At 44.3% G+C, this 27,115-nt stretch overlaps 1 protein-coding gene across 7 annotated transcripts in view; it reads left to right on the top strand.

The window, feature by feature from the left end:
- The window catches only part of ABCD4 (ATP binding cassette subfamily D member 4), a 683,911-nt gene that overhangs the window by 12,925 nt on the left and 643,871 nt on the right, over positions 1-27,115 (top strand). For 3 of the 7 annotated variants that reach the window (XM_069637622.1, XM_069637619.1, XM_069637621.1), the window contains exon 2: positions 18,191-18,309. The exons of the other annotated variants lie outside the window; for them this stretch is intronic. In XM_069637622.1, the coding sequence (XP_069493723.1) occupies positions 18,276-18,309 (34 nt within the window). In that variant the 5' untranslated portion in view covers positions 18,191-18,275. The remainder of the gene's footprint in view (positions 1-18,190; positions 18,310-27,115) is intronic. 7 annotated transcript variants of the gene reach the window in all.

Genomic DNA, 27,115 nt, shown 5'->3' with positions numbered 1-27,115 from the left:
GGAGAAGTTGGTCATCTCTCAACTAATTCACCATACTGAATCTGTTGGTTGCCTCCACGCCCACCAGAGTGGGCTTCAGAGCAACCAGAGGCAGGGAAACAGCTCTCCTGAACACATGTGAAGACTTGCTCTCTACCCTTGACTCCAACCCTCCTTCTGCCCTTATCTGCCTCGATCTGTCCTCTGCCTTCGACACGTCAATCATGCTACCCTCTTAAATCGCTTCCATGATACGCTTCCATGATACCCCGGGTATCACGGACTGGGCACTGGCTTGGTTAACCTATTTCCTCTCGAACCGGCCTTCCCAGGTTCAATTGGGTCCTTTTCTCTCTTCTAACTCGCTCTCCACTTTGCAGCATCCCTCAGGCCTCTATCCTCTCGCTGTGGCTTTTCAACATCTATCTGCCCCCTCTTGCCCACTTCATCTCCATCTTCTCTCCTCATTTCCAGTGTTATGGGGATGGAACACTGCTATCCTTTAAGCATCCCTCCTCTCCTTCCTCTCTCATTCCCGACTGTCTGACTACTATCCAGGCAGGTTGTGCTACTAATGATCTCTGTCTTAATGCCAGTAAGACTGAGATCCTTCTCATTGGAACTCCTGCCCCTTCCTCTCCCATCCTAATCCATGGCCGTCCTCCTTGGGGGCCCCCCCCTTCGCTCTTTTGTGAGGCAAAAAACCTGGGTGTCATCTACGAATTCTCTCTCTCCTTCGCACCTCATATCACTGATCTTGCCAAGAAGTCCCACTTTCAGCTTCATCTACTCGGAGGCATTCTCCCTTTCCTCTCCTTGCCCCCCAGAAACTCAATGTCTCCAGAGCTCTAGTTCTCTGTAGGATGGACTTCTGCAATCGCCTCTTCCTCAATCTGCCTCTTTCTTCTGTCTGCCCTCAACTAATCCAGATGTATCCTTAGCCTCAAGCCCAGGGGCCGCATCTCTCTAACCCTCAAATTTTCCCACTGACTCCCGGTGGCTTCAAGGATCAAATTCAAGACCCTTTGCATCATCCACAAGGCTTTCTGAAGCCTGGGACCACACTATCTCCAACTTTCTCACCCTAAATACCACCCTGCCAGAGTCCTTCAGTCCTCTAGCTCTAACTGTCTTCAGGTCAGACGTTTCGCCAAGCAGAGAGTGGGGGGTAGATCTGTCTTTGGCAGGTTCTTCACTCTCAAATTGGCTCCCTGCCCCTCTCAGACTTGAGCCAGATCTTCGTAAGTTCCGGAAACTTCTCAAGACCTTCCTTTCTAGTCTTCTTTCTCTCTCCCTCTCCCTTGCTAACCCTCTCCTGCTGCTGCTACGATAGGCTCTCCGGTCCCTTCTGAGTCATACAGGGGCCAGGCTCTTCTCCCGACCAGTCTTCTGCAGTACCCCATAACTAGCACTTGCTCTCTGTCACCCTTCCCTGAATAGCCTATTAAGGCTGGTCCACCCTTGACAATGCAGTTGATTAACATTCCCATTTTTCTTCCTATGCACTTGCCCTCCCGGGACTCCCTACTAGTTATCCAGCCCTAGTAGTTATCCAGCCCCTGTAGTCCCCTCTCCCTTACCCCCCCCCCAAACCCTTGTTCCCCTGACCTGCACCTCACCCCCTTGTACGTATTGTTTTCTGCCCTTGTACAATCCGAATGTCACATGGCCGCAAAAACCTGAAACAACATCCCAAAAGAAAGAAGAAACACTGAAGATCACCACAAATTCAGGAAATTACTTAAAACCTGGCTCTTCAACACCACAGACTCAAACTGAAAACCGAAACAGAGAAAAGGATGACTAAACAGGAAAGGACACTGACAGCCCAGAACCGACAGGGCACCACCCACGGCACCTGGACAGGTGACACGAGATAGACTGAAATGCAGGCGACACACATGAAGACTGAGTCAACTACCCCAGCCATTCCCACCCAACATCCTCACCCGACCCTTAGTTGCTACCAGTTACCACAATGTTGTGGAATTGTCGAGATATCGGCAATCACCACACTAGCTGAGTTGTGGACCTAAGCAGGTGCACTGCCCACAGAAGTATGAAGGGAGGACAGGTGGGGTTGTGAGGGAGGCTGGTGGAGGTGGGGGCCAGATGTGAAAGGGACCTTGAATGCCAGAAGGGCCCAGACCAGGACAGAGGTGCCTCAATTCAGGATAGAGATGCCAACTAACCAATTCCACTAACAATTTCCCCCCTCTGCATTCACCTCTCAAACTCCTAACCAAACACAACCACATACCTACAGCATAACAAACCACACAAACTTCACTACATTGCAACAGCAAAACAACAAACACACATAGACTTGCACAACAGTACACAGCAACTACCGGCCGCAAACACCCCAGGCCCAGCCAACGGACCCACCGGGCTGAGGTCGCCAACAGCACATCACTGCTCTCTTGCACTTTTCCTGCTTCCTCCCACTAACTCATCCTCCCTTCCTCTTTCAGAGCCGCCAGTGCGCCAGGGGACCACTCCAGTGGTGATAGTGCGCGGTACAAATGTCCTTTAACATTAACATGGCCTAGGAGGACCGTTTTACTGTTTTCTTCCTCTGCTGTCCCCCTCCCCCACCCCCACTTTGCCTTGTGGCTCCTGGAAACGCTTTCTGCTGTATAGGTGCTTTTATAAATGCTCAATAAATAAATAAATAAAAGATTCAAACTCCTAGGCTAAAGGAGTCTCCAACTACATTCAGCTGCTGGATTTTGCTGTGTTACCATAGTAACCAGTTAAAAAAATTAATTCACAAGGACCGGCCGTCCCGTTCTCTCCTATTCACTGTAACCTCAAAGCTCCTTGAATTGGCATCTGCCCTCCACACATTCCCATGCAGCGCTTATTCCTTGTCATGGCCAGAAGTGTGATCCAGGGTTGACTTTTGGGGGATATCCATCTGCAGCCACCTACAAGCCTGAGGGCCCATGGCGCTTAGCTCAGCTAAAAGTCCAGATAGGGAAAAAAAAGAGTTGCAGCTTGTGGAGATGAGCCACCACCGGACCAATTACCTTCATATATATCCTGGTGTTTGTTTGTTTGTATGTTTTATTTAGCAGCAGTTACAAGTATATGCAAAGCCTTGTTACACAAAAAGGGTACACGATTTACGTACAAGACATTAATCACAGGAGGGTATATACAAAAGGTACTTATTTGCAGGCGTAGCATAGAAAAAGGAGTATATACAGATAATACAGGCAATTTACAGAAAGCAATATATACAGAATAAAACCAGGTGTGCAGAGATAGGTACAGGAATAAGAGCAGTAAGAGGGGATGTAGTGGATTCCGTAGGGGTAGGTCGGTCAGTCCCAGTTGTCCCACCCACTAAGGTGGCTGTCCTTAGTCCAAAGGGAAGGGCCTTGACCTGTGTGATGACTCCTACGGATCCCTCGCTAAACCCCTGCTTAAAGTCTCCTCCCAGGTGGCCAGGGAAAGGCAGACGCGTCATGATCCTGACCTTGGGGTGGTGATCTGCGGCAGGATCACCCAGGAGGAGAAAAGGCTCAGGGAAGTGAGGGGAATCCCTGGGGTGATGCATAGTATTTGCCTTCCTCTAAGGAAGACGTATCACAAATGCCAAAGTATATAATCGCTTGTTGCCACAATAACCTAGCTGTTCCACATGTTGAACACCCTAATGTGGTTGAAACCAGTCAGAACTCCTGTGGTATAAAAAGGAATAACACCGCTTCTCCAATCCATAGAGCTAGAAATCCCCCTAACTCCAAAGGGGAAAATGAAAGGAGGTTTGTGTATAATAACCACCAAATGCCTAGAAAGCCTTATTCCTCTTTTCAAACAAGACGGATGAATAATTTGTATGATACTCCTTCAATAAATATTATAGAGAGCGTAAGTCAAATCAAAAGCAGAAAAGGTTAGGAAAACTTAACTTTGTTGGCAGGGACTTCAAGTCCCATAATTCCCTCAGTACTGGAACGAGGAAGAGGGCTGCAGAGGAACACTTCTGTAGGAGCGGTCAGATAATTAGTGTAGATGACCTACACCTGAGGGAGACTGAGAGGTTTAAAAAGCCCCCTCAGGCAGGCATTAGAGCAGCAGGAGAGGAGGATGCAGCCCTGGCCGTGGATGCAGTTTAAATTGAATCCAGAGGTGAGAGAAGGTGTTGGGACCAATGCCAAAAGCAGTGGCGGGTCCCGATAGGATCTTTGCCTCGAGTTGTCCCTGTTGCAGAGGTCGCGCAGCGTGAAGCGTGAGAAAAGGATGCTTGCCCATTGAAGGTTTGTTGTGCACATGTCATGCAGCAGGAAGCAGAAGTACAGAGGCAAGAGATTTCAGGTGGCTGGGTTGCACCCGAGCCTCTCGGGAGCGGCGGAAGCTCCATTTTCAAGTGGCGCAAGCAGAGGTGGACAAGAGGAGGCTGCTCGCCAGATCGCAATGAGCCACAATGACAGAAGACCTGCGAACGCCAAGCAGAGCATGAGTGAGCGACTTACCTGCTGAGGTCACAGCTTGCAAGTGACTCTAAAGCGCTTTGACTCTGTCCGCGTGTTCACGGCAGGCAGTTTCACTTGTGTGTGAGTGAAAGAAGCAGTAATTTCAATTTTGAACAGCAAACTATTAGAAAACAACGAAAGTTATACTTATTTAACTAAAGTGACTATAAAAGCAAGAGTGTGAGTTTGTGGAATGCCCAAAAAACCCAGTGGGGTAGCTTTAGTAAAAGCAAAAGCCTACAAGCAATACCCAAGTCAAGAGTATTTAAAAACTCAGCAATATCAATACAACACACATTGCTCAAGGCGAGAGGGGAATATTGGGAAACCCAAGAGTTATAAGACTTGATGCTCATCTGTTGTGCAATACAGATCATCGGGTGAAATAAACACACATTGCCAAAGCCAAGACAGAAGCAGAGTAAGACCATATCCTGGTCACTGTTTGGTTGTTGGTGTAGAGGGGAAAGAAAGGTGGCATACAGGCTGCCATTCTGGAGAAGATTATCCAGAGTGAGAGGGGCATAGTTGCAAAGGAGTCCTAAAGAACACTAGTGTGATTCCATGTTTCCCCGAAATTGGTTTAAAGTTTAATGCCAAGAAACCTTGTGAAGTTGTTGTTCTAAGTTGGAAGTTACCACTGAAGCACACTTTGTTCTTTTGTGTAGTATTGAGCGGGCAGGAGAGTATATCGTTATGACAAGTTGTTGATGTAGAAGGCCTGGCATAGGAGTAAACCATGTAGTAGTTGATAAAAGTGCTGAAATGTGGTTCTAACAAAGACAACTGATGTTTATTGGGACATTGAAAGAAGAACTGTGTAAACCTGCCATGGAGGAGTTTCATTATCAAAGTTTGTGGCAAATCATCCTGGCAAAGACAATTGTTTACTTGAAGAAGACAAATGTGAAACTTGTTCTTACTCCATGAGGAGCTGGAGCATACTATTTCTTTTGGTACATTATTGAAACAGATCTTTTTGTTATCATGCTTAAAACCTCATGAACTGTGTTGGAACTTTATGGCAAACCAGGATCTCCTTATTTCTTTTGAACGATGGAGCAAAACCTTGCTCGGATCTGGGGAAGGGGAATTCACCCAGGTTATGAGAAGAGTATTGTGAATTAAATTGTATGCTATATATGTTTGTTGAATTGAACTGCCATACATTTCCTTGTTGCTTTGTTGAATGTACAAGTGTGAGGGACAGATCTTCTTTTAGTGTTTCCTTTAGTTTATTTTAGGCAGGAAAATCCTAGTCAGGATAGAGACACTGAGGCTTTCATCCAACCTTTTGATTTAATAAAATGGCTAATCTTGAAAACTCTTTACAAAGTTGTCCGCCTCACATTTCAGAACCCTCACAACTGACAGCGAGCAGGTTATGAGGACATGAGTGTTGACTACGTAACCTGGAGATCGATGGATATCAGAAGATCAGAGATTTCTTGGAGGAAATTAAGTTGCTTTGTCTTTTCAAAACCAGGACTATTGGAACTTGCTGGATGGATTAAAATACCTTTCCTCTTTTCTTCCGGGGCACCAAGGACACTACATTCTTTTCTAGCAACTCCTGAATTCTCTGAACCAAGGCTTGACACTTCATCAAGAGTCTGGGATCATGAGTGGCTGCTACCCTGGGCTATCTCAGTAATTCTGCTAACTCAATTTTTTAACAGTATGTCACAATCCCATTGACATGGGCGTTTGACATTTTTATTCTGCTCCTTTGAAAACCACCAGAGCCAAGCCTCTACTGGCTTGGCATCAGGACTTCTTCACATGGCTTAGAAAGGACAGCAGTACTCCTCTGGGAAAGTCTTTCTTATGTGACATCTGAGAAAGACACCGCAGATTAGTACCCCTTTCCTTTATGAAAGCCCACCTGCTTCTTCTGTAAAAGTCTCTCATGGTTTCTGTATTCTGATTTTCTTGATAATTTATCAGCATGTTTATCGGCCTAAAATTCCCAACAGACTTTCTCTTCAAACTCATTTCCAAGCACTAGCAGCCCTTCAAATGGAATCGTGGAAGCAGCTGATTTTTGATGCAAGTCTTTACACCAACCCCTTAAATGTAAATGGCTTCATCCTGCAGTACTGGCTCTCGTAGTGCAGGCTGAGGCCTTAACCCCATCTCATGCCAGGTCTGAGAGGAATTCAACTTGTTTGCATGGCCTCCAATATTGGTGCACTGTCTTCTTCAGCCGCCTTGGCCAATCAAGAAAATCCTCCCACAGCCATCTTCCCCCACTTATGAAGCATATGTACAGGAACTTAAAGTCAAATGGGCTCTTTAGTGTGTTTTTTCACAGCAGAATCAATATTTTTATCACTCCTGCCCTTAATTGTGTCTCCTATAGCCATAGGTACCTGCCTTTCCAGACTTGGAAGAATGCCATCCACCTTCAATGACTGTGGTAGACTTTTACCTTCTCCTTTTTAGGGTACATTTTAGCCAGAAATGTGGTCTAGCTCACTCTTTAATTTCTGGTATCATCAGGAGCATGGGGAGCCGCTTCTTGACCATTCTCTTAAACTGTTTTAAATGGGGGTGTTTACCTCCTGAAGGAACAGGCTCTTCCTCCCTCTGAAAAGTCATAGTCCACAGTCGGGATATGGCTTTAAGCTGTGGCCTCTTTATTCAGATGTTTCCCTCATTCCTCACCTTTCTGTTGGATGAGGGTGATGATGAAGTGAAGGACTCTCAACCTGAGGAAGAAGATGATGAATACTCTTTCCTTCTCCTTTTATGCCCTTCCTTTAATGCCCTCTTTAGGATTTCACTAGCTCCTTTTCTTTTCTCTGTGTTCTAGCCTTGCTTCCATTCTTTTTCCTCTTTCTGAGGAAGAGGATGATGAGCTGGACTAACCTACATCCTCCAAGCTCTGCGTGGCTGTCCCCATTTTTCTGATTTCCATAGGAATCTCACCAGCCCATCACCACAGTAACTTCCGCAGGCATTTTTAATTGCTTCCTCAAACCGCACATCATTGTGCTCCTACGCGCTGTCACAGCCAACATGTCCTCCCTCTAATTAGCGGTCTAGTTGTTCAAGTGCCTGGAGTACCAAGAGCATTTCCCCAGCCCCTTTCTTTTAACTGGATGCGTGGGCCGAGCACTGCCCCATTGAACTTTGTTATAAAGGATGGCATACTGCACTTTAAATGACACTTGTGGATTGACTTAGTCAGACCTTGCCTCTCCTCAACTGGCCCCCTCAGCTATGCAGTGAAATCTGAGAGCCTTAACGTGAGATGCCATTCCGCTGCCTTGTAGCAGTGGGGTGCTCGGGTAGCCACCTACGATGCCCCTAGAACCCACTAACAAAGGGAGGAATTTCAGTGTGAAGCCCAGCAGCATGCCATAATCGCTGTCTAGAGGCAGGAAACAAAAAGAAAGTGGTGCATTCTTGCTGAGGTGGGGCTTTATGCACCTCATAGGATGGGCAGAGCCTGAAGATCAGAAGATGGCAGGGCCCTGTTGGGGAGGCTGAAAACCACACAGAGGAAGTACTGGACATGGAACGGGGCGTGGAGGTAATGCGTGTTGAGTTAAGAGCATGGATGGTGGCGGCGAGAGGTTCGCTGGTACTACTAGACCAATACACTATTTGAAAATAGAATACATATATTGAGACTAGTTTCCTTGCTCCTTTTTTAGAAAAATGAACCAAAACGGACCTTTTCATATGGTTCTGTAGGAGTGAATATCACACGTGACACTGAAATATTCTTTATAAGAAAGTATACATCTTTATTTTAATGACAAACCTCTAAAATGCTCAATATGTTTAAAAATCAACATCACCCAAAGTGACAATATTTTGCATCACCATCGCCACTCAAAGCGTATTTGTAGTACGCACTTAATTAGTACGCCTTTTGACGCTCAGCTAAATGGTCTAAGTTTTTTACAATGAACACTACATAAATAAATTATCAGGTGTATGTCATAACTGCATGACATGTTTCGTCGCATAACTGTGTTGCCACAGCATAGGTACTTCCTCAGGGGTACGGTGGTATATGCAAACGCTTGCACCACCTCGAACGTTTTTATTAACGCAAGATCTCTCATAGCACACACCACTGAAATTGCAGACATATTATCCACTGATGACTTGGATATCATGGCAGTCACTGAATCGTGGCTTCATGATGTAGCAAGCTCTGCCCTCATGCTAGATAACTACCAAATCCTTAGAGTAGACAGACCTAATGCCAAAGGAGGCGGCCTAGCCATTATAGCTAAAACAAATCTGACGGTAAGACTAACCACACCTCCCCAAATTAAATCTTGTGAAATACTCTCAGCCAAATTACCTATATCCAACACCCGTACGCTAACTATTTTCTTGTTATATAGACCTCCAAGTCTCCTAACAATACTAAGGCCTCTACAAAGCTTCTACTCATAGGAGATTTCAATCTGGGCTTCAACGACCCAGAGGACAAACATGCCCAATCAGTTGAAGCTATCTTAACTGAACATGGCCTTACCCAAAAAGTTCTTGCTTCCACTCACACCAAAGGGAGAACACTAGACTGGGTCACCAACTTAAACTGCACTATCAATAGCACTAAAATAACACCACAACCTTGGACTGACCTCCACCTAATTAGCTTCTCCACAATAGAGCCTCAAAAGCTAAAAAACATAGATATGGTACCCCCCTCCCAACCAGAATCAAAAAAGATATAAGAGCTGAAAAATTACTACTCTTCAGACTAAGATAGCTAACAAAAAAGCATCTTTGTTCTCAACTGAGATGCAACCCACCCTACCTACTGTAAAACCCAGCATAGACAAACCTTTCAGATTCACTAAAATCTGTATACTAGAAACCGAAGAAGTCCTACTATCCCTGAAGCCCTCAAACTGTCAGGGCGACAGTTGTCCGTCACAAATAATAAAGGACGCAGCTAGAGATTTAGCACCATTTATCTCTAAACTTATTAATGCCTCCATAACCTCAAAGAATCCTCGGTTCTACCGTTACTGAAGAAACAGACCCTAGATCCGTCCATCCCGATGAACTGCAGACTGATCACCACGGTCCCTTTCCTCCCCAAAATAATTGACAGAATAGCCTATCTCTAAATTCAGAACCATCTCGAAGCCAACCACCTACTAGGGTCCCATCAATCTGGATTTAGACCACGCCACTGTACGGAAACGGCACTATGTGATTTAAAAACTCAAATGGACGAGATGAAGGATAAAGGTAAAACAGCTATGCTGCTCCTCCTTGACCTGTCGGCAGCCTTTGACCTGGTGGATCATGCAGTGTTATGCAAACACCTGGCATCAGCCGCCCACTTCTCGAGTGATGCTATAGCCTGGGTACAATCCTTCCTTGCCAATCGTACGATGAGAGTGTTCTCCCCCTCAGCATCTGCATACCCAATCCACATTACCTGTGGCGTTCCTCTCACCGACAATGTATTACATCTTAATCAAGCCACTCTTCGACAAATTGGATAGACTGGCTGTCACCTACACAAATTATGCAGCTGTACCCTAGGTGCACTTGACTACCCGACTATTCTCCTATCTAAATATACCACTCTATTGAAGTGACCACTGCACTTGTTTTGTATGTTTCTCCCTACTCATTGCATTCCCAATTTTTATTACTGTACCCACTTACATGTTGTACTCACTACCCATGCAACTAAGCTTAAGTATATTTGTATATATTATGTATGTTACTCCCTACCCATTGCAATCCTTTGCTACCTAATGGTTTGGTGCGCATTATCAAATAAACAAACAATGGGGTCAAATTCGGATGTCACTCTGCAATTGCTTCTCTTTCACAGTTTATTACTGGCTCAATATGTTCAATGTTCAAGCCCTATTTACAAACATTTACAAACCTAGTGTTACATGTCTGTCATTTACAATTTATATGGGCCACTTTTGAATCAAAGATGCATGCTTTCGTGATTCTGCGTGCATGGAGTACCTCCTGTTATACGAAGTCTAGTTCATATGTTGTTTAAACGCCCCTAAACGAGCTCAATATTTGAATCCTAATTCAAAAGCACAGTGTTAAATCTCTGCCAATATCTCATAAACCCAGATTAAGGGTGGCGCTAGTGATAACAATCTGTGATTGCTTACTTGAATATTCTCATAAGTGTGAGCTCGTCGGCGGCCACAGAAGTTGACTCGCAGTTAATGCGTGTTTGAACTTCTAGACCTGTGAACAAGCGGAGTGCGCATTCACATAAGGTGCTTACAATGTGGTACGTGATGCGCGGCTCATGCAACTAAGTATCACTCTCACCATGAGTGCCTTCATGCAGGAGGCATGCAGTCCAACGTAATCTGCTCGTTCACCAACTCTGAGTAAACTGCATTTCCTGGATCCGCCATTTAAACCCTTGAAAGCTAGCATGTGACCAATATGTAATGTTGAGCTACGTGCAGGCTATGTAGTTTGCTCCAATGCAAACTCTTTCACTGTTGGGAGCGCCATTTTGGCGTGATGGTTGAATGCCGTTGAGGACCTGAACAATGTGTTTGGTACACAAGTGGTGTGCTCATTCAACACTTCCAACTGTCTACATTTTAAATATGGCAAACTATTTTAGGCAGTAACATATATTAATTTCCTCATTTCATATAATCTTATTATGCGCTTATAAATCTGTGAGGACCACAAATATATCGCGCTCACCTTTTTATTACTCTGTACTTGACCCCTGGCTATTACAATTTGTGCCATTCCACTGAATCATTAAGGCCTGTGATAAAGCATTTGGTCAAAAAGATTAAGCACTGTTCTGCTTCTATAAGCTTGTTCTTATCGTTTTGTCTGTCATTGGTTGGTTTTATCTTGCGAAGTACAGCCCACGTGAATTAATCACATTCATGCCCCATTTTTATAAAATGTGATTCAAGGGGTGCAGTCACAATCTGATTCCTAATACAACTTTTGTGTTTGCTTATTCATATTTTAATCTTTCTTTCTGTTTTGCCTATGTATAGTTTACAACACGGGCACCAAATAGCATAAACCACCATAATTCTGTTGCAATTGCTAAAAACAGTTTGTTGCCATGGTTTTTGAAGGCCATTATTAACTTCTAGACTCCTTTTTGTTTGGGGACAGCAACGGCAGTTACCGCAACCTGCACGAGCCACAGGGCCGTTCATACCCAATTCTTCTGTGATAGTCTGTTGTCTTTCTGCGGTTAGCGGGATGTATTTCTCGTAAGTCTCTCCGATTTATACCTGTCCTGTATGCAAAGCGTGTTTTTTCTGATTATCTTATTTACTTGGCTTGACAGATTTGTGAATGTACTCACAAACACAATGGGCCTCATTATGCCCCTGCCTGTCCGGAAACAACCGTGGCGGTAAATCCGCTGCCACGGTTGTTTCTGCACCGGCTGATTCCGAGTTCTGCAGGTGGGAGGTGTCACTCCCGCCATGTCTAACTTGGCGGGAGTGACGCCACCCACCTGCAGGTGGAAATGGAAACACCGGCTCCGTCATAGACGGAACCAGTGTTTCCCTTGTCCCCATTCCCATGGAGTCCTATGGGACTCGATGGGAATGGGGATTTACGGAATTCCATCTCTGGAATTACCGGGTCACCGGAGTTGTAATGCCCCAGTGATTCCAGCAATCACGGAGGGGGAATGGTATTTCGGGTTCGGCGGCAGCCTGCCGTTTTTCCGGCACGGCTACCGCCGGACTCGTAATGAGGCACATTGTCATCTGTTCGAGGTAGCATATTATCATATTCTAGTAAGGCAGTCCTGTTCTTGTTTATTGCCCGTTTGAATGCCCTACTGATTTCTTTGTGTAACCTTGTAGTGAACTAATTCTTTTAAGGCCTAAGAACTGGCCTACTGATAGGTTTCCTATTGGGTATTTTGGCTGACGGCATGGATATTGGGAGGGAGTTCCTATCCATGGTTGTGTGATCTGGTTTAACTTTTAAACACTGGTTTTGTCGGTCTGCTGTGAGAAACCTGAGTGTATCCTTGCTCCTAACCCCCCTGGATCCTCTTCTCAGGTGGCCAGGGAAAGGCCAACACTTTTGGATCCTGACCCTGGGGGCGGAGAAGCGAAGGAGGATCACCTGGGTAGAGAATCCTTGGAGATTGGGGACAAGATGTCCTCAGGTGGGATGCAGTGTTCTGCTTTTCTCTTTCATGAAGAATCCTCTATCCCAGAGGCAGTTATGGGATATTGATATCCCTATCCCACTGACCAAGAAAACACCTAGGGATTTTACCAATCTGGAAACACCATGAAGAAGGTGCAGAAGAGAGGTGTTAAGGGTGAAGTAGGTGAGAGATGGTGTCGCCCTTTCCCTATTGAAGACCAATCTAACCCTCCCCAAGCCTTTATAGACTAGTGTAAAACCTCTCCCTCCAATTACCCACATTATACCTCCAACAGTACTGGGACGAGGAAGAGGCAACTGAGAGTAATGAACACTAAAATCTCATTTCACTACTCTAGTTCATGGGTGAGGAAGATGCCTGTAGAGTACTTTGAAGGTCAGCTATATCCCTTTTTAATTATGGTCCAGCAAGCCCAATTGAAAGTCCACACCTGCAACCTGTCATGGGGTTGCAGCTGTATTAAGGCGGATCAAAGGAGCAGCAATATAAGCAAAAGGGAGGCATGTGTGGGAGAGACTAGCAGGGGACCAGCCAATGTCCCAGAAGACCTGTGGAGCCCAGGGCGAGTCAGGCCGCCTCGTTCTCCAGAGAAAGCAGCTAGAGCTGCATGCCAGGGAGAAAGAAGAGCATGCTGTCTGTGTCTCTGGAGGAGAGTAGAGCTGCCGGCGTGTGCCAGGAAGAACCCAGAACACGAGTGGGGCTCGCAGAGTATGACCCGCTTGCCTGTGAAGCAGAATAGAAGCCACGTAGCTGCCGGAGGAGGCACGCCGAGGACCGGTGAGTGGAAGGAAATGTCACTCAAAGCCAGGGCCGCTCCTAGGGGCTACCCATTAATACTGAAGTGCTGTATGACACGCATTGAATTCCAAACTGAATAAAAGCTTGAAATAAATTTAAATTACACATATTGAATCTCGAATGGAATGAAAACTCAAAGGAAAGTTAAATCATGCACATTGAATACCGAACCCAATGAAAACTTGAAACAAAGCAAAATTCCATATATTGAATATCGGATTGAATGAAACTTTATGGGCAAAGGTAATAGTTGATGAAAGCTAAAAGGGAAAGTACCCATTTGAAAGCAACCCACAGAAACGAGCGCAAATGTGAAAGAGTACGACAGAAAGGTGGGGCATGAAGATGACTACTACAAAGTGAAGTTTATGACTGGACACAGTGCGGCAAGTCCAAAGACTGGCAAGAGGTGTGTGATACGTTAACCAGGAGAAGCCAGGAGAGTGTGAAATTGCACATAGAGCCAAGAGGCTGACAAGGATAAGCTAAGTGAATGTGAATTTGTACACGGGCAAGTACAGAAGAACCTGTGTGGGCTGAAGAGCCTAAGGTACCTGGTTGGTTGTGCGTCCTGTGATGGGTGGACCATGTGGTCTGACAAATTGCACCTAGACCAGGGAGCCCTGAATTGTGAAATCCAAAGACATTGTGAAACAAACCAAGGAGAAGCACTGTAAGTGAACTGTTGATGCAATCCAGAAAGAGGGCCATGTTGACCTAGAGTTGTGTTGAAATTTGAAAGGCTGAAACATGTACAAGCTGCTATGTTAAAGTCTTGGGGAAGGGAACCCTGAGACTTGGGGAACTGCAAATGCTGTTTTGAGGACGGAGCCTCAAGACCCTTTTCCTTGGAACTGTGCTGCTTGCAACTTGGTGAAGGGAACCCCGAGGATTGGTTGGAACTGTGTTGCTTTAAAATTGGGAAAGGTAATCTTGAGACTTTTGTGGAACTTTCTTGAAATTAGGCAATGAGAGCTAACCAGGGAGCTAAGAGCTGAAAGAAGCGCAGTACTTTATGTTGATCACCATTTCTTTTATTATTGACATCCCTACACATTGTTTAGCTTTAGAGGGCAAGGGTAGGCTTTGGACACAGACAGACTTTTAAGTTGAACTCTTTGACTCAGACTTTCCTTAATTTCGTTCAGGTAGGGTAATCCCACCTTAGTTTAGGGCAAGTTAGTCCTTCTGCCATCCTGACAATTGATTTAATAAACCATTTTATTTTGAACTTTGAATCTGTTGTCTGTGTCTTGCTTCATGATGCCTTTACACCGCCCAGATTGTAAGATCTAGGAAGTTAATGTTCTGAATGCTAGAACACATAGTACATTTCAAGAAAGGGTTTTGATTATTTTACCAGGTCGGAAAACCATTCGACCCATTTCTTGTACCTTGCCAGATCATAAATATATTGTCTATAAAACAACGCTAAGTTATTATTTTATCTCCGAAAGGGTTGCTGTTGTTGTCAATTTTGACCAGTTCGATACTTTCCACATGTAAGTTTTCCAGAGTTGGTGCAACTGCCAAACCCATGGCAGTGCCATGGACTAGGTGATACAAGTTGGCATCACAAAATAAATAGTTTCCAGTAAGTGCAGTGTATAATAGCATGAATCAGATGGGGGTCATACTTTTCTGGCTTTTAGAATACAAAAGTTCTGCCACCATCGTCAGTGTTGCTGCTTGCATTATTTTAATGTACAAAGAAATGATACCTAGCCCTACGAGAAGTTAATCATTGAAGGGATGGTTCTCTACTAAATGTATCACTGATGTTGCATCCTGCAGGTAGGATGTAATTTGCATGACAAACGGTTTCAAGCGGCATTCGGCGTACTTTGCTAATGGTTCTAAAATTGAACCTGTACTCAACACAATCAGTCGGCCTGGGCGGCTTTTAAGAGTTTTATGTATTTGGGATGTATACAATTTTAGAATATAAGGTTTTCCAGTTACCAGAAATGTGGCTTCTTGTTTGCAAATACAGTCCCTCTCTAGAGCTTTTTCAATAATGAGTTGTTTCAAGCGATCTGTGGGATCCTCTTCCAGCAACTTGTAGAAAGACGTATCTTCTAGTTGTTTGTGACACTCATCAATGTAGTCTTGTCTACTCAAAATCACTACTGTGCCACCCTTATTGGGTTTTCTTATATTGATGTCTTTATTTGGAGCTAAACTAGCGATGGCTAGTGAATAATTTCTTGTAACGTTCTTGAATATTTTGAGTGAGACACTTTCTTGTTTGTCCAAAGCCTTAGTCACGCATTGCTCAAACACTATTGCTTCTGCTGTATAACTGCTGCTGGGGGTGCAGAAAGTGGAGGGAGCTCTAAAACCTGTTTCGTTCTCAATTTTGCCAAAACTGTTATTGGCTAAATATTGTTTTAGAATATTCTTTTTCTTAAAAGTTGGTGAAATTCGAGACGAATTTGAAAGTTGTTATGGGCAACTGTGGGTAAAAACCCTAGGCCTCGTTCTAAGACTGATATTTCTACTGGCGTAGGGGTGCAATTAGAGAGATTTACCAATAGGCTTTTTGGCTCCTCGTCGCGAGTGGTTGTTCGTCCCATTCTGTTCTCCTTATGTCTCTTTCTTCCTCTGCCGTGCTGATTTCTTCCTCTTCTATTGTTAAGTTTATCTCTTGGGGTCTCTCTTGACTGAAAACCATTCTTATCATATGTTGTCATCTGAAGAACTTTCATCACCAGAACTAAAAGAGCTTAAGGAGGTGTTGCTAAACCTCACTTTTTGGTGTTTGACCTGTCGGATTTTATTAAGGGGATATATGTTATGTTATGTATATTTATATGATATGATATTGCATTAATAACGCGCCTATACACAAGTGTTTCGAGGCACACATACACCCAAGGGCATCTTGGTGCTAAGCAGTAGAGGTGAGGCAGCGGTGATAAGGGAATTTTGGAACAAAAAGGTTTTCAGTGACCGGCGGAAAACAGAATGGTCAGCCGTTGCTTGGAGTGCGCAGGGTAGGCCATTCCATGCCTTTGCAGCTGCCACAGATAATGCGCGACTGCCGCTACGCGACAGATGGACACGGGGGACAGATACCAGAAGGGCAGCCTGGGAACGCAGCGAGCGAGCAGGTACATAGTGGACACATTCTTTCTGTAGATATTCTGCCCCAAGTTTGTAGAAGGCCCAATGAACAATACACAGTGATTTAAATAATATGTGCTACTCTATCGGAAGCCAATGCAATTGTCTTAGAAGCGGTGAGATGTGATCTCGAGCTGGGGGGCGTCTTCAGTATAGTTAAAAGCTTTTTCTTGAGAAAAATTTGTTAAATCCTTTCTCATTCAGCAGATTCTTTCTCTAGTCGTGAACTCTTTGAACTTGTCTAGTTCTTTTTTTAATTTCTTCTAGCAGTTTTTAAAGATATATAGTGTTACACATTGTTTATTTCATCTTCTAAAGTAGTTAACTGGTTCACTACTTTATCTGTCATTTCCTTGGCAGTATCAATGATGCAGATTATCCAGTCTCTCCCGCGTTTGTTGGTGATGTAACTCCACTGGACCACAAGTTCTTTGTTGTCCAAGAAGAGATGTGGTTCGTTATGCACCACCAACCCACGCGGGAAAGGATTCTAACATGATGGTACTATGTAACTTGGTGCAATCTTTTTAAAAAAAGTTGTAGTAACTCTTCCCAGTTACTCAAATTTGTCAACTGTGGGTTAGCTCCATCAGAGGCATAAATCGAGGTCCGGGCTAGTAATTCATTGACGTATATATTGTCATAACTTTTGATTTTGTCCGCAGCCATTGTCCAATGTATATCCACACCACTCTGTCAATAATGTATACCTCACTAATGGTATAATTACTGTCTCACGACTGATAGCCGTGCTCAAAAACTTATACACCAAAAACAATAGAGGAATAAATGGAAAAGGTCACCCTTAACACTCAGAACTAACAAACACAGACCTTTTCATATGCTTCTGTAAAAGGTGAATAGCACATGTGACACTTTCATATTTTGTATATGAAAGTATAAATCTTTATTTTTAATAATGAACATGGAAAATGCTCACTATGTTTAAAAATCAACATCACCCAAAGTGACAATATTTTGCATCACAATATTTAGAAAACCTATTTGGAACCATGGATTTTGTTTCTTTTGAATGCATTTATTTAAGAATATATTTAGTGTTTACTTCATCTTCCAAGCTAATTTTATCTCGATACTAGAAGTCTGAGTTTTATTGACTCTGTTAGGTCAAACAATGGCATAAATATAGCTTCAAGGCAGTCAATTACAACATAAAGGAACGTTGGGCAAAATTGCGGTTACTGACTATCAGAATGTTTGAAATGTTTGTCATTTTGTGTTATTTAATAGCCACAGCCTTAATGATGTTGTCTGTCTAATTTGCATTCTCCATGTTCATGTGCTCCCTGAGCTGATTGGGTTTGTGATTTTTGTGGGTCTGTTATTTAATGATTCAGTGATTTTGTTGACATTTGTGTTTCTTATGTCCTTTCACTCTGTGTTGTATGCTGATCCAATAGTCCCTTCTGGTTTGTGTTCTTCTGCTCTCTGATTTTCATGACGTGTGTGTTTTTGTGCGTCATCGCTTCACTGTAGTTGGTGCTCTCTGTTTCTATGAGGTTTGTGGTTTCCGACACAAATGATTTTTGTTGTCTGTTTTTATGGCTATTTTTGTTTTTCTGTGTCCTTGGGAGTTTTGTACTGTTCTCTGATTTCCTGTCCCATCGCCTCCTGGCTCTCTCTTCATTCACAGGCCTCGGCTGGACCTGCAGTTTCTACAGCGCTTTCTCCGGATCCTGAGAGTTCTTTTTCCTTCTTGGCTCTCCAAGAACACTTTGATGTTTGGCACCCTGCTGTTCGTGGCCCTGCTGGGTGAGTCTTAGATTGTGATCTTAAGGGTGCACAGGGTCCTTGGCGCCTAGTGAGAAAGTATCAGAATTGGCCTTGTTATGCTATGTTGCTTTAGGTATACATTTTATAAGGGGCAACGTTTGCCATTTTCATGGACTCTTGGCACTGCGGGTGGTCTCTGAGCATACCTGTTTTGCTTTCGGTTGACCTAGATGTTTTTGGTGGAGGAGGCGGGCTGCAGCATGGCCATTTACCCAATACTTACAGTGGTTATTTAGTTTGGGTAGTTGCCACAGGATGTTTTGTTTTTTCTTTGGGGCCTTCCATGCATCCTGGTTGTCAGTGTGAGTATGCGTTTGTTCTTTCATATATTCCATTGTGGTTTCCTCACCCTCCGCTTTTTTTCCGGAATGTACATTACATCAAAATGAATGTTTATAATCTAATACATCATTTAAGAAGAATAAAACATCAAATAACATAATGTATCACATAAATTCATCAAAATTACAGTTAAAAACACTTTAGTGATTAATTCATCAACAATTGAAGTGACAGCAATACTATGCAATAAAATTGATGTCCAAAAAAGCATATAGCCCATTCCCCTAACCTAAAACCGCTAAAAACGGTTACTGTTTAAGAATTTTACAACTAATTACCCAAACCTCTATCAAATATGTGACGTCAATAAAAAACACCTTTGGCATTCGTGTCCAAACACAAGTTGTTTGCCCCAAACACACACCCAACCTCACCACTGAGAAATGGGTGAACAAAAAACTCATAAGGATACGAAGGAGTTGAAGGGGTATGTGGGGGAAGGGTTTCCACTCCGAAAACTATGGAGCAAAGGGCTTCTAGGAGGCAAGTAAGAACATGGAGGTGGGGGGAGTGGTGGTTTAGGGGACTTGTGCAGGTCAAAAACATTTTAAGCAACACTATCCTCTAGACAACAGTCTACAACATTACATGGTACCAAATGACACCAAGGAGATAGACTTTCATTATGGTGTCTAGGAATGAGACGATTAGGTGTGTAAGAAGCTTAGACAAACACATCTTGACACGCCATTAATTCTACCAAGTGGATAGCAAGTTCCAGCCAAATAACATATGCCCAAGTAATGGCAAACCTGGACCTTGTCATAAGCGGACGAGGGAAGAGCGAGCAAAATTGATGTGCACAATGGTAGGGACCACTCTCGCCAAGGTGTCTTGTACCCATGATATGCAGCCCTCAGACAGAGAGGGGGATAGACCGCCTCACTGTAGGATAAGATGAGGCAGCAGTGCTAGAGGATGTACGGAGCAAATGGCAATATAGGACTTTTGTCTTGCCTGTCAACCCCTCTATTTATATTGCCCTTCAAAGAATCAATATAAATACATTGCAGTCCTTGAGAGATGCTTCAAGGTACAACATTTGAATAGAAGAGATTGATGACAAAATATGGTTAAACAAGCAGATTGTGGATGATCCAAAGCCTGTCGCTGCCTTCCAATAATGGAGTCAGTCAAAAAGCGTTTCAAACATGCCTTGCTATCACCAGCAGCAGCAAGATATGTAAATCATTGCATAGAGAAAAAGTACAAACCTTCCCCCATGACCAGTTCTTTACAAGAGCACCATGGTCAACATCTGAGGAACTCGCAGGTAGAGTGAGCAAACCTATACATCCAAGGCAAAGATGGTCCTCACAATGGCTTATAGTTATGTTATGTTACTTGGCATTTATATAGCACCTTATGTATCATTGGTATGACTTCAAAGCGCTGGTAGGTTGAACGCTCTCGGGAACCGTAGTTCAAGTCAGTAGAGAGAAGGAGTGTTGAATGGTGCGTGGGTGTTCGCTCGATTCAGTCCGCTCCGTCTGTTCCATCCATTCCATGCGTTCTATCCACTCCATCCATTCTTCCATCGGCCCCAGGCGTTCCATTGGCCCCAGGCGTTCCATCCGCACTAAGTGTTCCATCTGCACCAGGCGTTCATCCGCACCAACCGTTCCATTCGCATCAACCGCTTCATTCGCTCCAACCGTTCCAGCCGTTCCGTCCGTTCCAGCCGTACCGTCCGTTCCATCCGCTCCGACCGTTCCATCCGCTCCATCTGCCCCAGTTGTTCCATCCGCACCAACCGTTCCATCCGCACCAACCGTTCCATCCGCACCAACCGTTCCATCGACTCCATCCGTTCCATCCACTCATTCCGTTCATCCACTCATTCCGTTCCATCCGTTCCATCCACTCCATCCGTTCCATGCACTCTTCCTTCCATCGAGTCCCTGTGTGCTATCGACTCCCTCGGTTCAGTCCACCTTATAGCATAGGGATTACCAATGCCACAGCATTTCCTGGCCATTATGATAGAGCCAAGTTTGATGAGGCTCATGTATTACCTACCACAGGATGTACAAACTGAAGCCATAGTGCAACATGGCAGCTGTTCTCAAACACAAGAATCCCAAGTAGCCTTGATGCTGCAGTGACATCTGGTAGACAAGCTGTCAATGCACCAGTACCAAAGAGCTATGCCTGGCTCTGGGTGACAGATTTCAATTAGAGGCACAGACCACACTTAGAAACATGTCCTTCGAATGGGAAAGCCTGTTTGTAAAAGAGATGGATGAAGCACTAAAAAATACCAAAAGGGATAATGAGTCAAACGTCCTTTTCTTGCAATGGGTACAGGCCAATCAAGAAGGAGGTATAGAGCCCAGCAGTTGCTCACCTCCCAGCAGACATTTCGGACTTTCCATAGACTGAAGACTATCTGGCAACACGACAAGCAGGATTACAGTTAAGTCCATTACTGCCAAGTCCAATATCGCTCCAGCAGAAGAGGGCAAGTCTGTGGTTGACCCACTTTAGCCGGACCCGCCAGCCAGTAGTGACTTTTATGACCATGTTCCCACCTATTCTTCCCCATTTGAGAGGTGGGTAGTTCATCATGCCCCCAAATGGGAGGAGATCGCCTTAGCTCAGTGGGTGGCAGACATCCTAAGATTCAGGTTCTGCCTCTATTTTGTGATATTATCCCACTGAAAAAGTTAAGCATGTAAAAGGGACACCTCCCATTTTTACCAGCAATGATATGGACCCTTAACCAAATTTGACCATAGTTGTGGTCTCGCAAGAAGAGAAAAACATGGATATTTATCCAACATACTCCCTCATGCCAAAAAAAAGAAGACCCTTCGACCAGTGTTAGACCTGCGACGACTCAACATATTTGTCGAGCCACAATGATTTTACATAACTACATTAAAAAAAGTAATTCCTTTGCTGCGGCATGGAGACGACATGCCAACGGCAGATATGAAAGATGCATACATTCATATTTTCAGACACAACTCTGCTTAAAGGTCGGTGTTCAACACTACTGATATAAAGTATTGTCTTTTGGTATAACGCTAGCACCTTGCATGTTTACAACGGTGTTGTTTGTGGTGGTGGCACACCTGCATAGACAGGCAGTGCATGCATATCTCTACTTAGATGACTTGCTCACAATGGAGAACTGTTTCAACTAGTTCAAGGAACACACACATAGAGCAATTTAGCGATGACACCATCTATGCTTCTCAATCAATGTCTCAAATTATTGCCAGAATCACATCGGTCAAAGAAATTCCTAGCATCCAATTGGATAGCCATCCTATCACAACGTTTTCAAGCCTTACTGGCAACAGTTCCACTTTACTAGTTGTCACACTGCTTAACAGTGGAAACAGTAGTGATTTATTTGCGATGATGGCTTCCTTCTTCCACATATTACCTCCTACTTGCCTACACATAAGACCATTCCAAGGAGGGCTCAGTGCACAATGATAACTGGCAGAGGGGCATTGGGAGGATCTAGTCGTCTTATAAAAGTTTTTCCAATTGCTCAAGTGGGGGGAAAAATAGACCATGCCCAAGCGACACCCTTTACCAAATCCCCACACGCAGGTGACCGGTGCAATTGATTCCTCAATGACGGGTTGAAGCTGAACACCATTCCTCCATCACTCAAGGGGCGTGGACACTGCAGCAGAGGGTTCAGCACATACACCTTTTGGAAATGCTAAAAATATGTTAACATTGGATAGTTTTCAGATACAGGATACATGGCCTATTGATGATCGCCAAAATGTTTTACATAAGCAAGCATTGAGGCACACACTCACATAATCTTTCACAAATATCACAGGTGTATTTGGCATTGGTGCATAAAGAGAAAAATTTCAATAGTTTCCCAACTTGTGTTGGGTAGTGAGAATTATTCAGCGGATAATCTCAGCCACCACTTGCAGCAGTAACATGCGTGGGATCTAGACGCAAACACACTGAAAATGGGATTACCATGAAATTATTGAGAATAAAATAACTAATGAGAAATGACTGAATATATTTTTGGTCAAATTATTTTTTAAGATTGCGGGGGGAGACACCCCCCTCCCACCACTCGCCCCCCCACCTTCACCTATTCCCTTACCCCATCGTCATCTATATATTATAACAAATGTACAAAAATCCCTAACAAATTTCAATTTAAAAAAAAGTGGTAATTTCACATTAGTGTTACGCTCACCTGGTATACACGGGGACGCCACCCAGCTGTGGGGACTCTGGTATCCTTCTCAGTGGCTCCCAGGTATGATCAGCAGAGAAGTTCTGCCTGGAATACAGGTGGGCAATGTTCAAGACTGGGCAACTGGGGTAAGAGCCTCCCAACACCCCGTATGCCCGCAGCACCCCCATCCCCCCGGAGCTTTCCTCACCTTGTTATGGGTTTTGGCATGCTCCCCGTCCTGCCTTCTTGGCAGGGGCACGTTGTCCTTTGTGGGCGAGTGCGATCTAGTTACTTCACTGATGCTGACCCTTTTGAGTCTTTCAGGTAGGTCTTATTACTGTTATGCTTGTATGCCTTTCTTTGGTTTAAATGATGTCTTTTCTCTTACCTTTGGTGCGCGGACGTTCACGGTGGAACGTTGGCTGAGTTGGGACTCGCCGGTAAGTGATGGGGCATCGAGAGCGCCTTGATGCGGTAAGTAGGCGCTATGCGCAGCGCTATGATGTCTTGCCTTTGCTACCCTGTTGCCTTTTCATTCCCGTAGATTGCGGTGCTCACCCGGAGCAAGAAGTCCCAAGGCGATGCTGGTCGATGGGCGACTTGTGAGGTAAGCTTCCGGCACGATGGTAAAATGTCTAATGTCCTGTTTCTCCCTTTTTGCAGATCTGTCGGTACGGGAGGCTCGCTGCTCCTTGGATGCTGTTTGCAGGAGCTGAGGGCAGCTAGCGATGGAATTACAGGTAAGCTGCTGCTATTAACGATGTCCTTTTGTTTTTCAGATGCTGTTCTTCCGAGGATCGCAGGTACAGCTGAACACGATGAGTGTCACGTGGCAGGATTGCAAAGTAACGCGAAGCTTGTCATTCAAGTCGGGTGTGGTTTAAATAGCTTCAGAAAAGTAATCCAGGAAAAGTAGTTCCTAAGCTACAACACCTTAAACACTATACCGCATAGCTTGGTTCCAAGGGAACCAAGCTAGTTGGGTGCCTCAATGTTGGCTGGCACTGGAAACAAAGTAGTCCCAAAAACACAAGTCCTCACGAAGTATGAGCCTGGTGGCAACGGCGCCAGGACTGGTCCCAAGAGGGCTTCAGCAAAGGATGCCTGAGTTTGTTAGAGACCTGATCCAAGGTCCCTCCTGGGCCATGGGCTGGCCAGGGGGGTTTTAGGATACGGGTCGTGACAATTAGGTCATTTTGCATTCGATTTATTTTTGTGGATTTCCTGAAAATGCATGTTAAGCAGATGGCAGACCCAACCCAAAGTTACATGCAATAATTTAAAACGCACAATGTAAAATCTTGGTCACAATTTTGCTAGAAGAGGAGTCATATGGGAATTCCTTATGATTTCTATGGTCGGGGATATTTTCCACAACATCTCTATTTAATAGAGTGGTGCAAGAAATGCAGAAGAAGCCTAACATTCATATTCATGTCACCAACTTGTATGACACAGCTGTAGTACTCAAATCCAGTATGCAATGAAGTTAAATGCCCCTTACAATTTCCAAGTAGCCCAAGTGTGTGTAGTCAACGGCATCAGCTGGTCTTGCACCCCCAAACCCTCCAATGTGAAATTTGGCATCTTGGCACCAGAAGACATAACATTTGGTCATTCACAACTACTGCAGAGATGCACAGACATTTTAAGGGGATGTATAACCGTAACACTGCTATTTTAATAAGTGCACATATGTGTTTTGGTGCAAGGGACAGACAGTCAAACTAATGCACTATGCCGAGCCAGATGTCATCAAATACCTACTGCATCTCATGGCGGATTGGCATACAATGCACTCAGTATACTTCTCTGCCCTAGCTGCGCATACCTCTTCAGAGCACAACGTCATACGATGGAAGGTGCAGCACATAAAAGCTTTCATGGAAGAGGTCAAAAGAATACAACTACCGGTATCTTTCCTGGCATGAACTTAAATCATCAACGGTATGCTACTCAGATTTATGCTGTCACCTTTTGAAAGTGTACACTGTTATTTAAAGCATTTATGTTACAAAGTAGGTTTCTTTGATTGCAGTTAATTTCATTCCGAGGGATATGTGAGCTTCTAGCTCATTTGGTGGAAGAATCCTTTGTAGGGATACATCAGAGACACATCCAAGATTCTCACCAAGTTGTAAACGGATCCATTGAGCTGTCTGCAGTTTCAAACATCTAGTTTCTAGTGTAAAAATGAGTACATGTATATTAAATGCAGTGGAAACAATGTAAAGGTGCAAGCTACTAGCCAGCCTCAAAAAGTCATTTGCCACCTCTATTCTAAACATAGACACAGCACACCATTTCTTGCTTGCCAAGTGTCAAATATCACTATATCCAATGGCTAGTGGAGAGTGCAGATTTTGAACCTTGCTAAATGTTTACTAGATGGGCAGAAAACAGGCCTTTGTCTCTTCGAAGTCTGCCAAAGGAGACTGTGATCCTGACACACAAAACTGTGGTCTGCAATGCAGTGTTTCTTGCTTTCCTGATTCCTTTCAGCTGGATCTTGGCCCACTTGGTGAACTACATGCATTGACCGGAGCAATAAGTCATGATTCCAAAGCCAAAGTGTATGCAAGGAGCACTAAAAGGGAAATGCAATTTGTGATGAGTCTGCTTATTTATCATTAAAATCTGAAATGGCCTCCAAAAAAGATATAAACAAGCCTGGAGGAAGACTAGCTAGTTATTTGTGGCTTTTGGTGTTGGAAAGAATCCCTAATAAGTAAGGTAGATATAGCTAAATGAATAGTAAAGTGCATTAAAAAAATGCTATGCTCTCACTCATAACAACTACCTTCAAAATGAAGACCAGATACAAGGGACTCGGATTTCTAGCTAATTTACCACAATATACTTTTATATAAGGCTGCCATGTGTGGATCAGTGTATACTTTCACAAAAAATTCTTACATAGATAGCCTGCCCAAACTAGGGCTGAGTCACAAGTCTGACAAGGAGTGAACACCATTTACTACTGTACCAAACTCAAACTCCCCAACAGGGGACAAAACTGCTCGATAGTCTATACTTAGCATTTGAATTTCAAATCGATTCACAAACCCCAAAAGACAAACGTTACTTAATAATAATAATAGTGTTTATTGCTTGTATCTGTTTGAGTTGCATGCCCCCACTTATCCTGTCCTGTTTTGGCGTATAGGAACACACTTAAATATCAATTGTGTTGAGAAGGTTTGGGTGGTGGTTTGCAGTGACACTTTCTAGTGTTGTAGTCATTAATAATAAGGACACAACGCTGTACCTCACACTTCATACACATGCAGGAAAACAATTAATATGAAGGTGTCGATTAGGAGTAGAATTTTGATAGCCTGAAGACATAACACAGGGTTAATTTTATGAGAACGCCTTTGTCAATGTCTGTCTTTTAGTTTCAGTAAACATGTTGTAATACTCTTGACAAATCACTAGGTGGCAGAGTATGAATAGAATGTGCTTCTAAAACATTTAAGTACCAGAAAGTCTTAATGGTAAGAAACATTGGTCCTCCTTCTAACATTGTCGGTATCCTGGCAGTAGAGCCACTAGGATACCAGCAAATGTTACTGTATCCAGCACCCTGTCCGGCGGCAAAGCCGCCAGATTATGGGTGCTGTGGTGACAGTATTAATCCCCATTCATGTAGTCCCATTGGACTCCATGAGGGGATTTGCCATCATTACCAGCACCGGCAATACTGGTGCCATTAAGGACAACTTCTTTTGCCGGTGGGTGCCTACCTTACCTCCAGCTCCTAGCTGGAGGTAACTCAATGTCGCACCGCCACTCACCGGGCCTGGGAGGCAGGGCTGTCGGTTCCGGCGGACCCCGGCATGGAGATTGTACCCCCGATGGTGCGTACTGGCCCGTCCGGTCTGGGTCTCCGGCTCCTGGAGCGCATCCATGGTCGTGGGTCTGTGCATGTGTGGGCGTCCGTGCCCGACTCCCCACGCATGTGCAGTCCACCTGGCAATCAGGGCATGCGCTCCAAGCCTCGTTTTGGACCCGGACCTATATCCGGGCTCTGCTTGCAGGAACGCACTGCATCTCAATACAATCAGGCCCCTGATCGCGTTCCTTGCTTCAGAGTAGTTCTGCTCCCTACTTTTGCTCCTGTCTTGATCTCTTTCTTTGAGTTGGTTGTCCTGCTCCTTGCCAGGGTTTCTTCCGGAGTCCTCTGTGGGGATTCCTTCCCTGGGTCTGGGATTGGTCCTTGCCCTTAGTTTCCCAGTCCCTGTTTCTGGGGATTCCCTATCTCTCCCTTGG

Source organism: Ambystoma mexicanum, chromosome 14 (assembly GCF_040938575.1).
Source record: "Ambystoma mexicanum isolate Mex_15411 chromosome 14, UKY_AmexF1_1, whole genome shotgun sequence".
NCBI lineage: Eukaryota > Metazoa > Chordata > Amphibia > Caudata > Ambystomatidae > Ambystoma > Ambystoma mexicanum.
The sequence above is the reverse complement of the archived record's forward strand: the minus strand, read 5'-3'. Positions and strand labels throughout refer to the sequence as shown.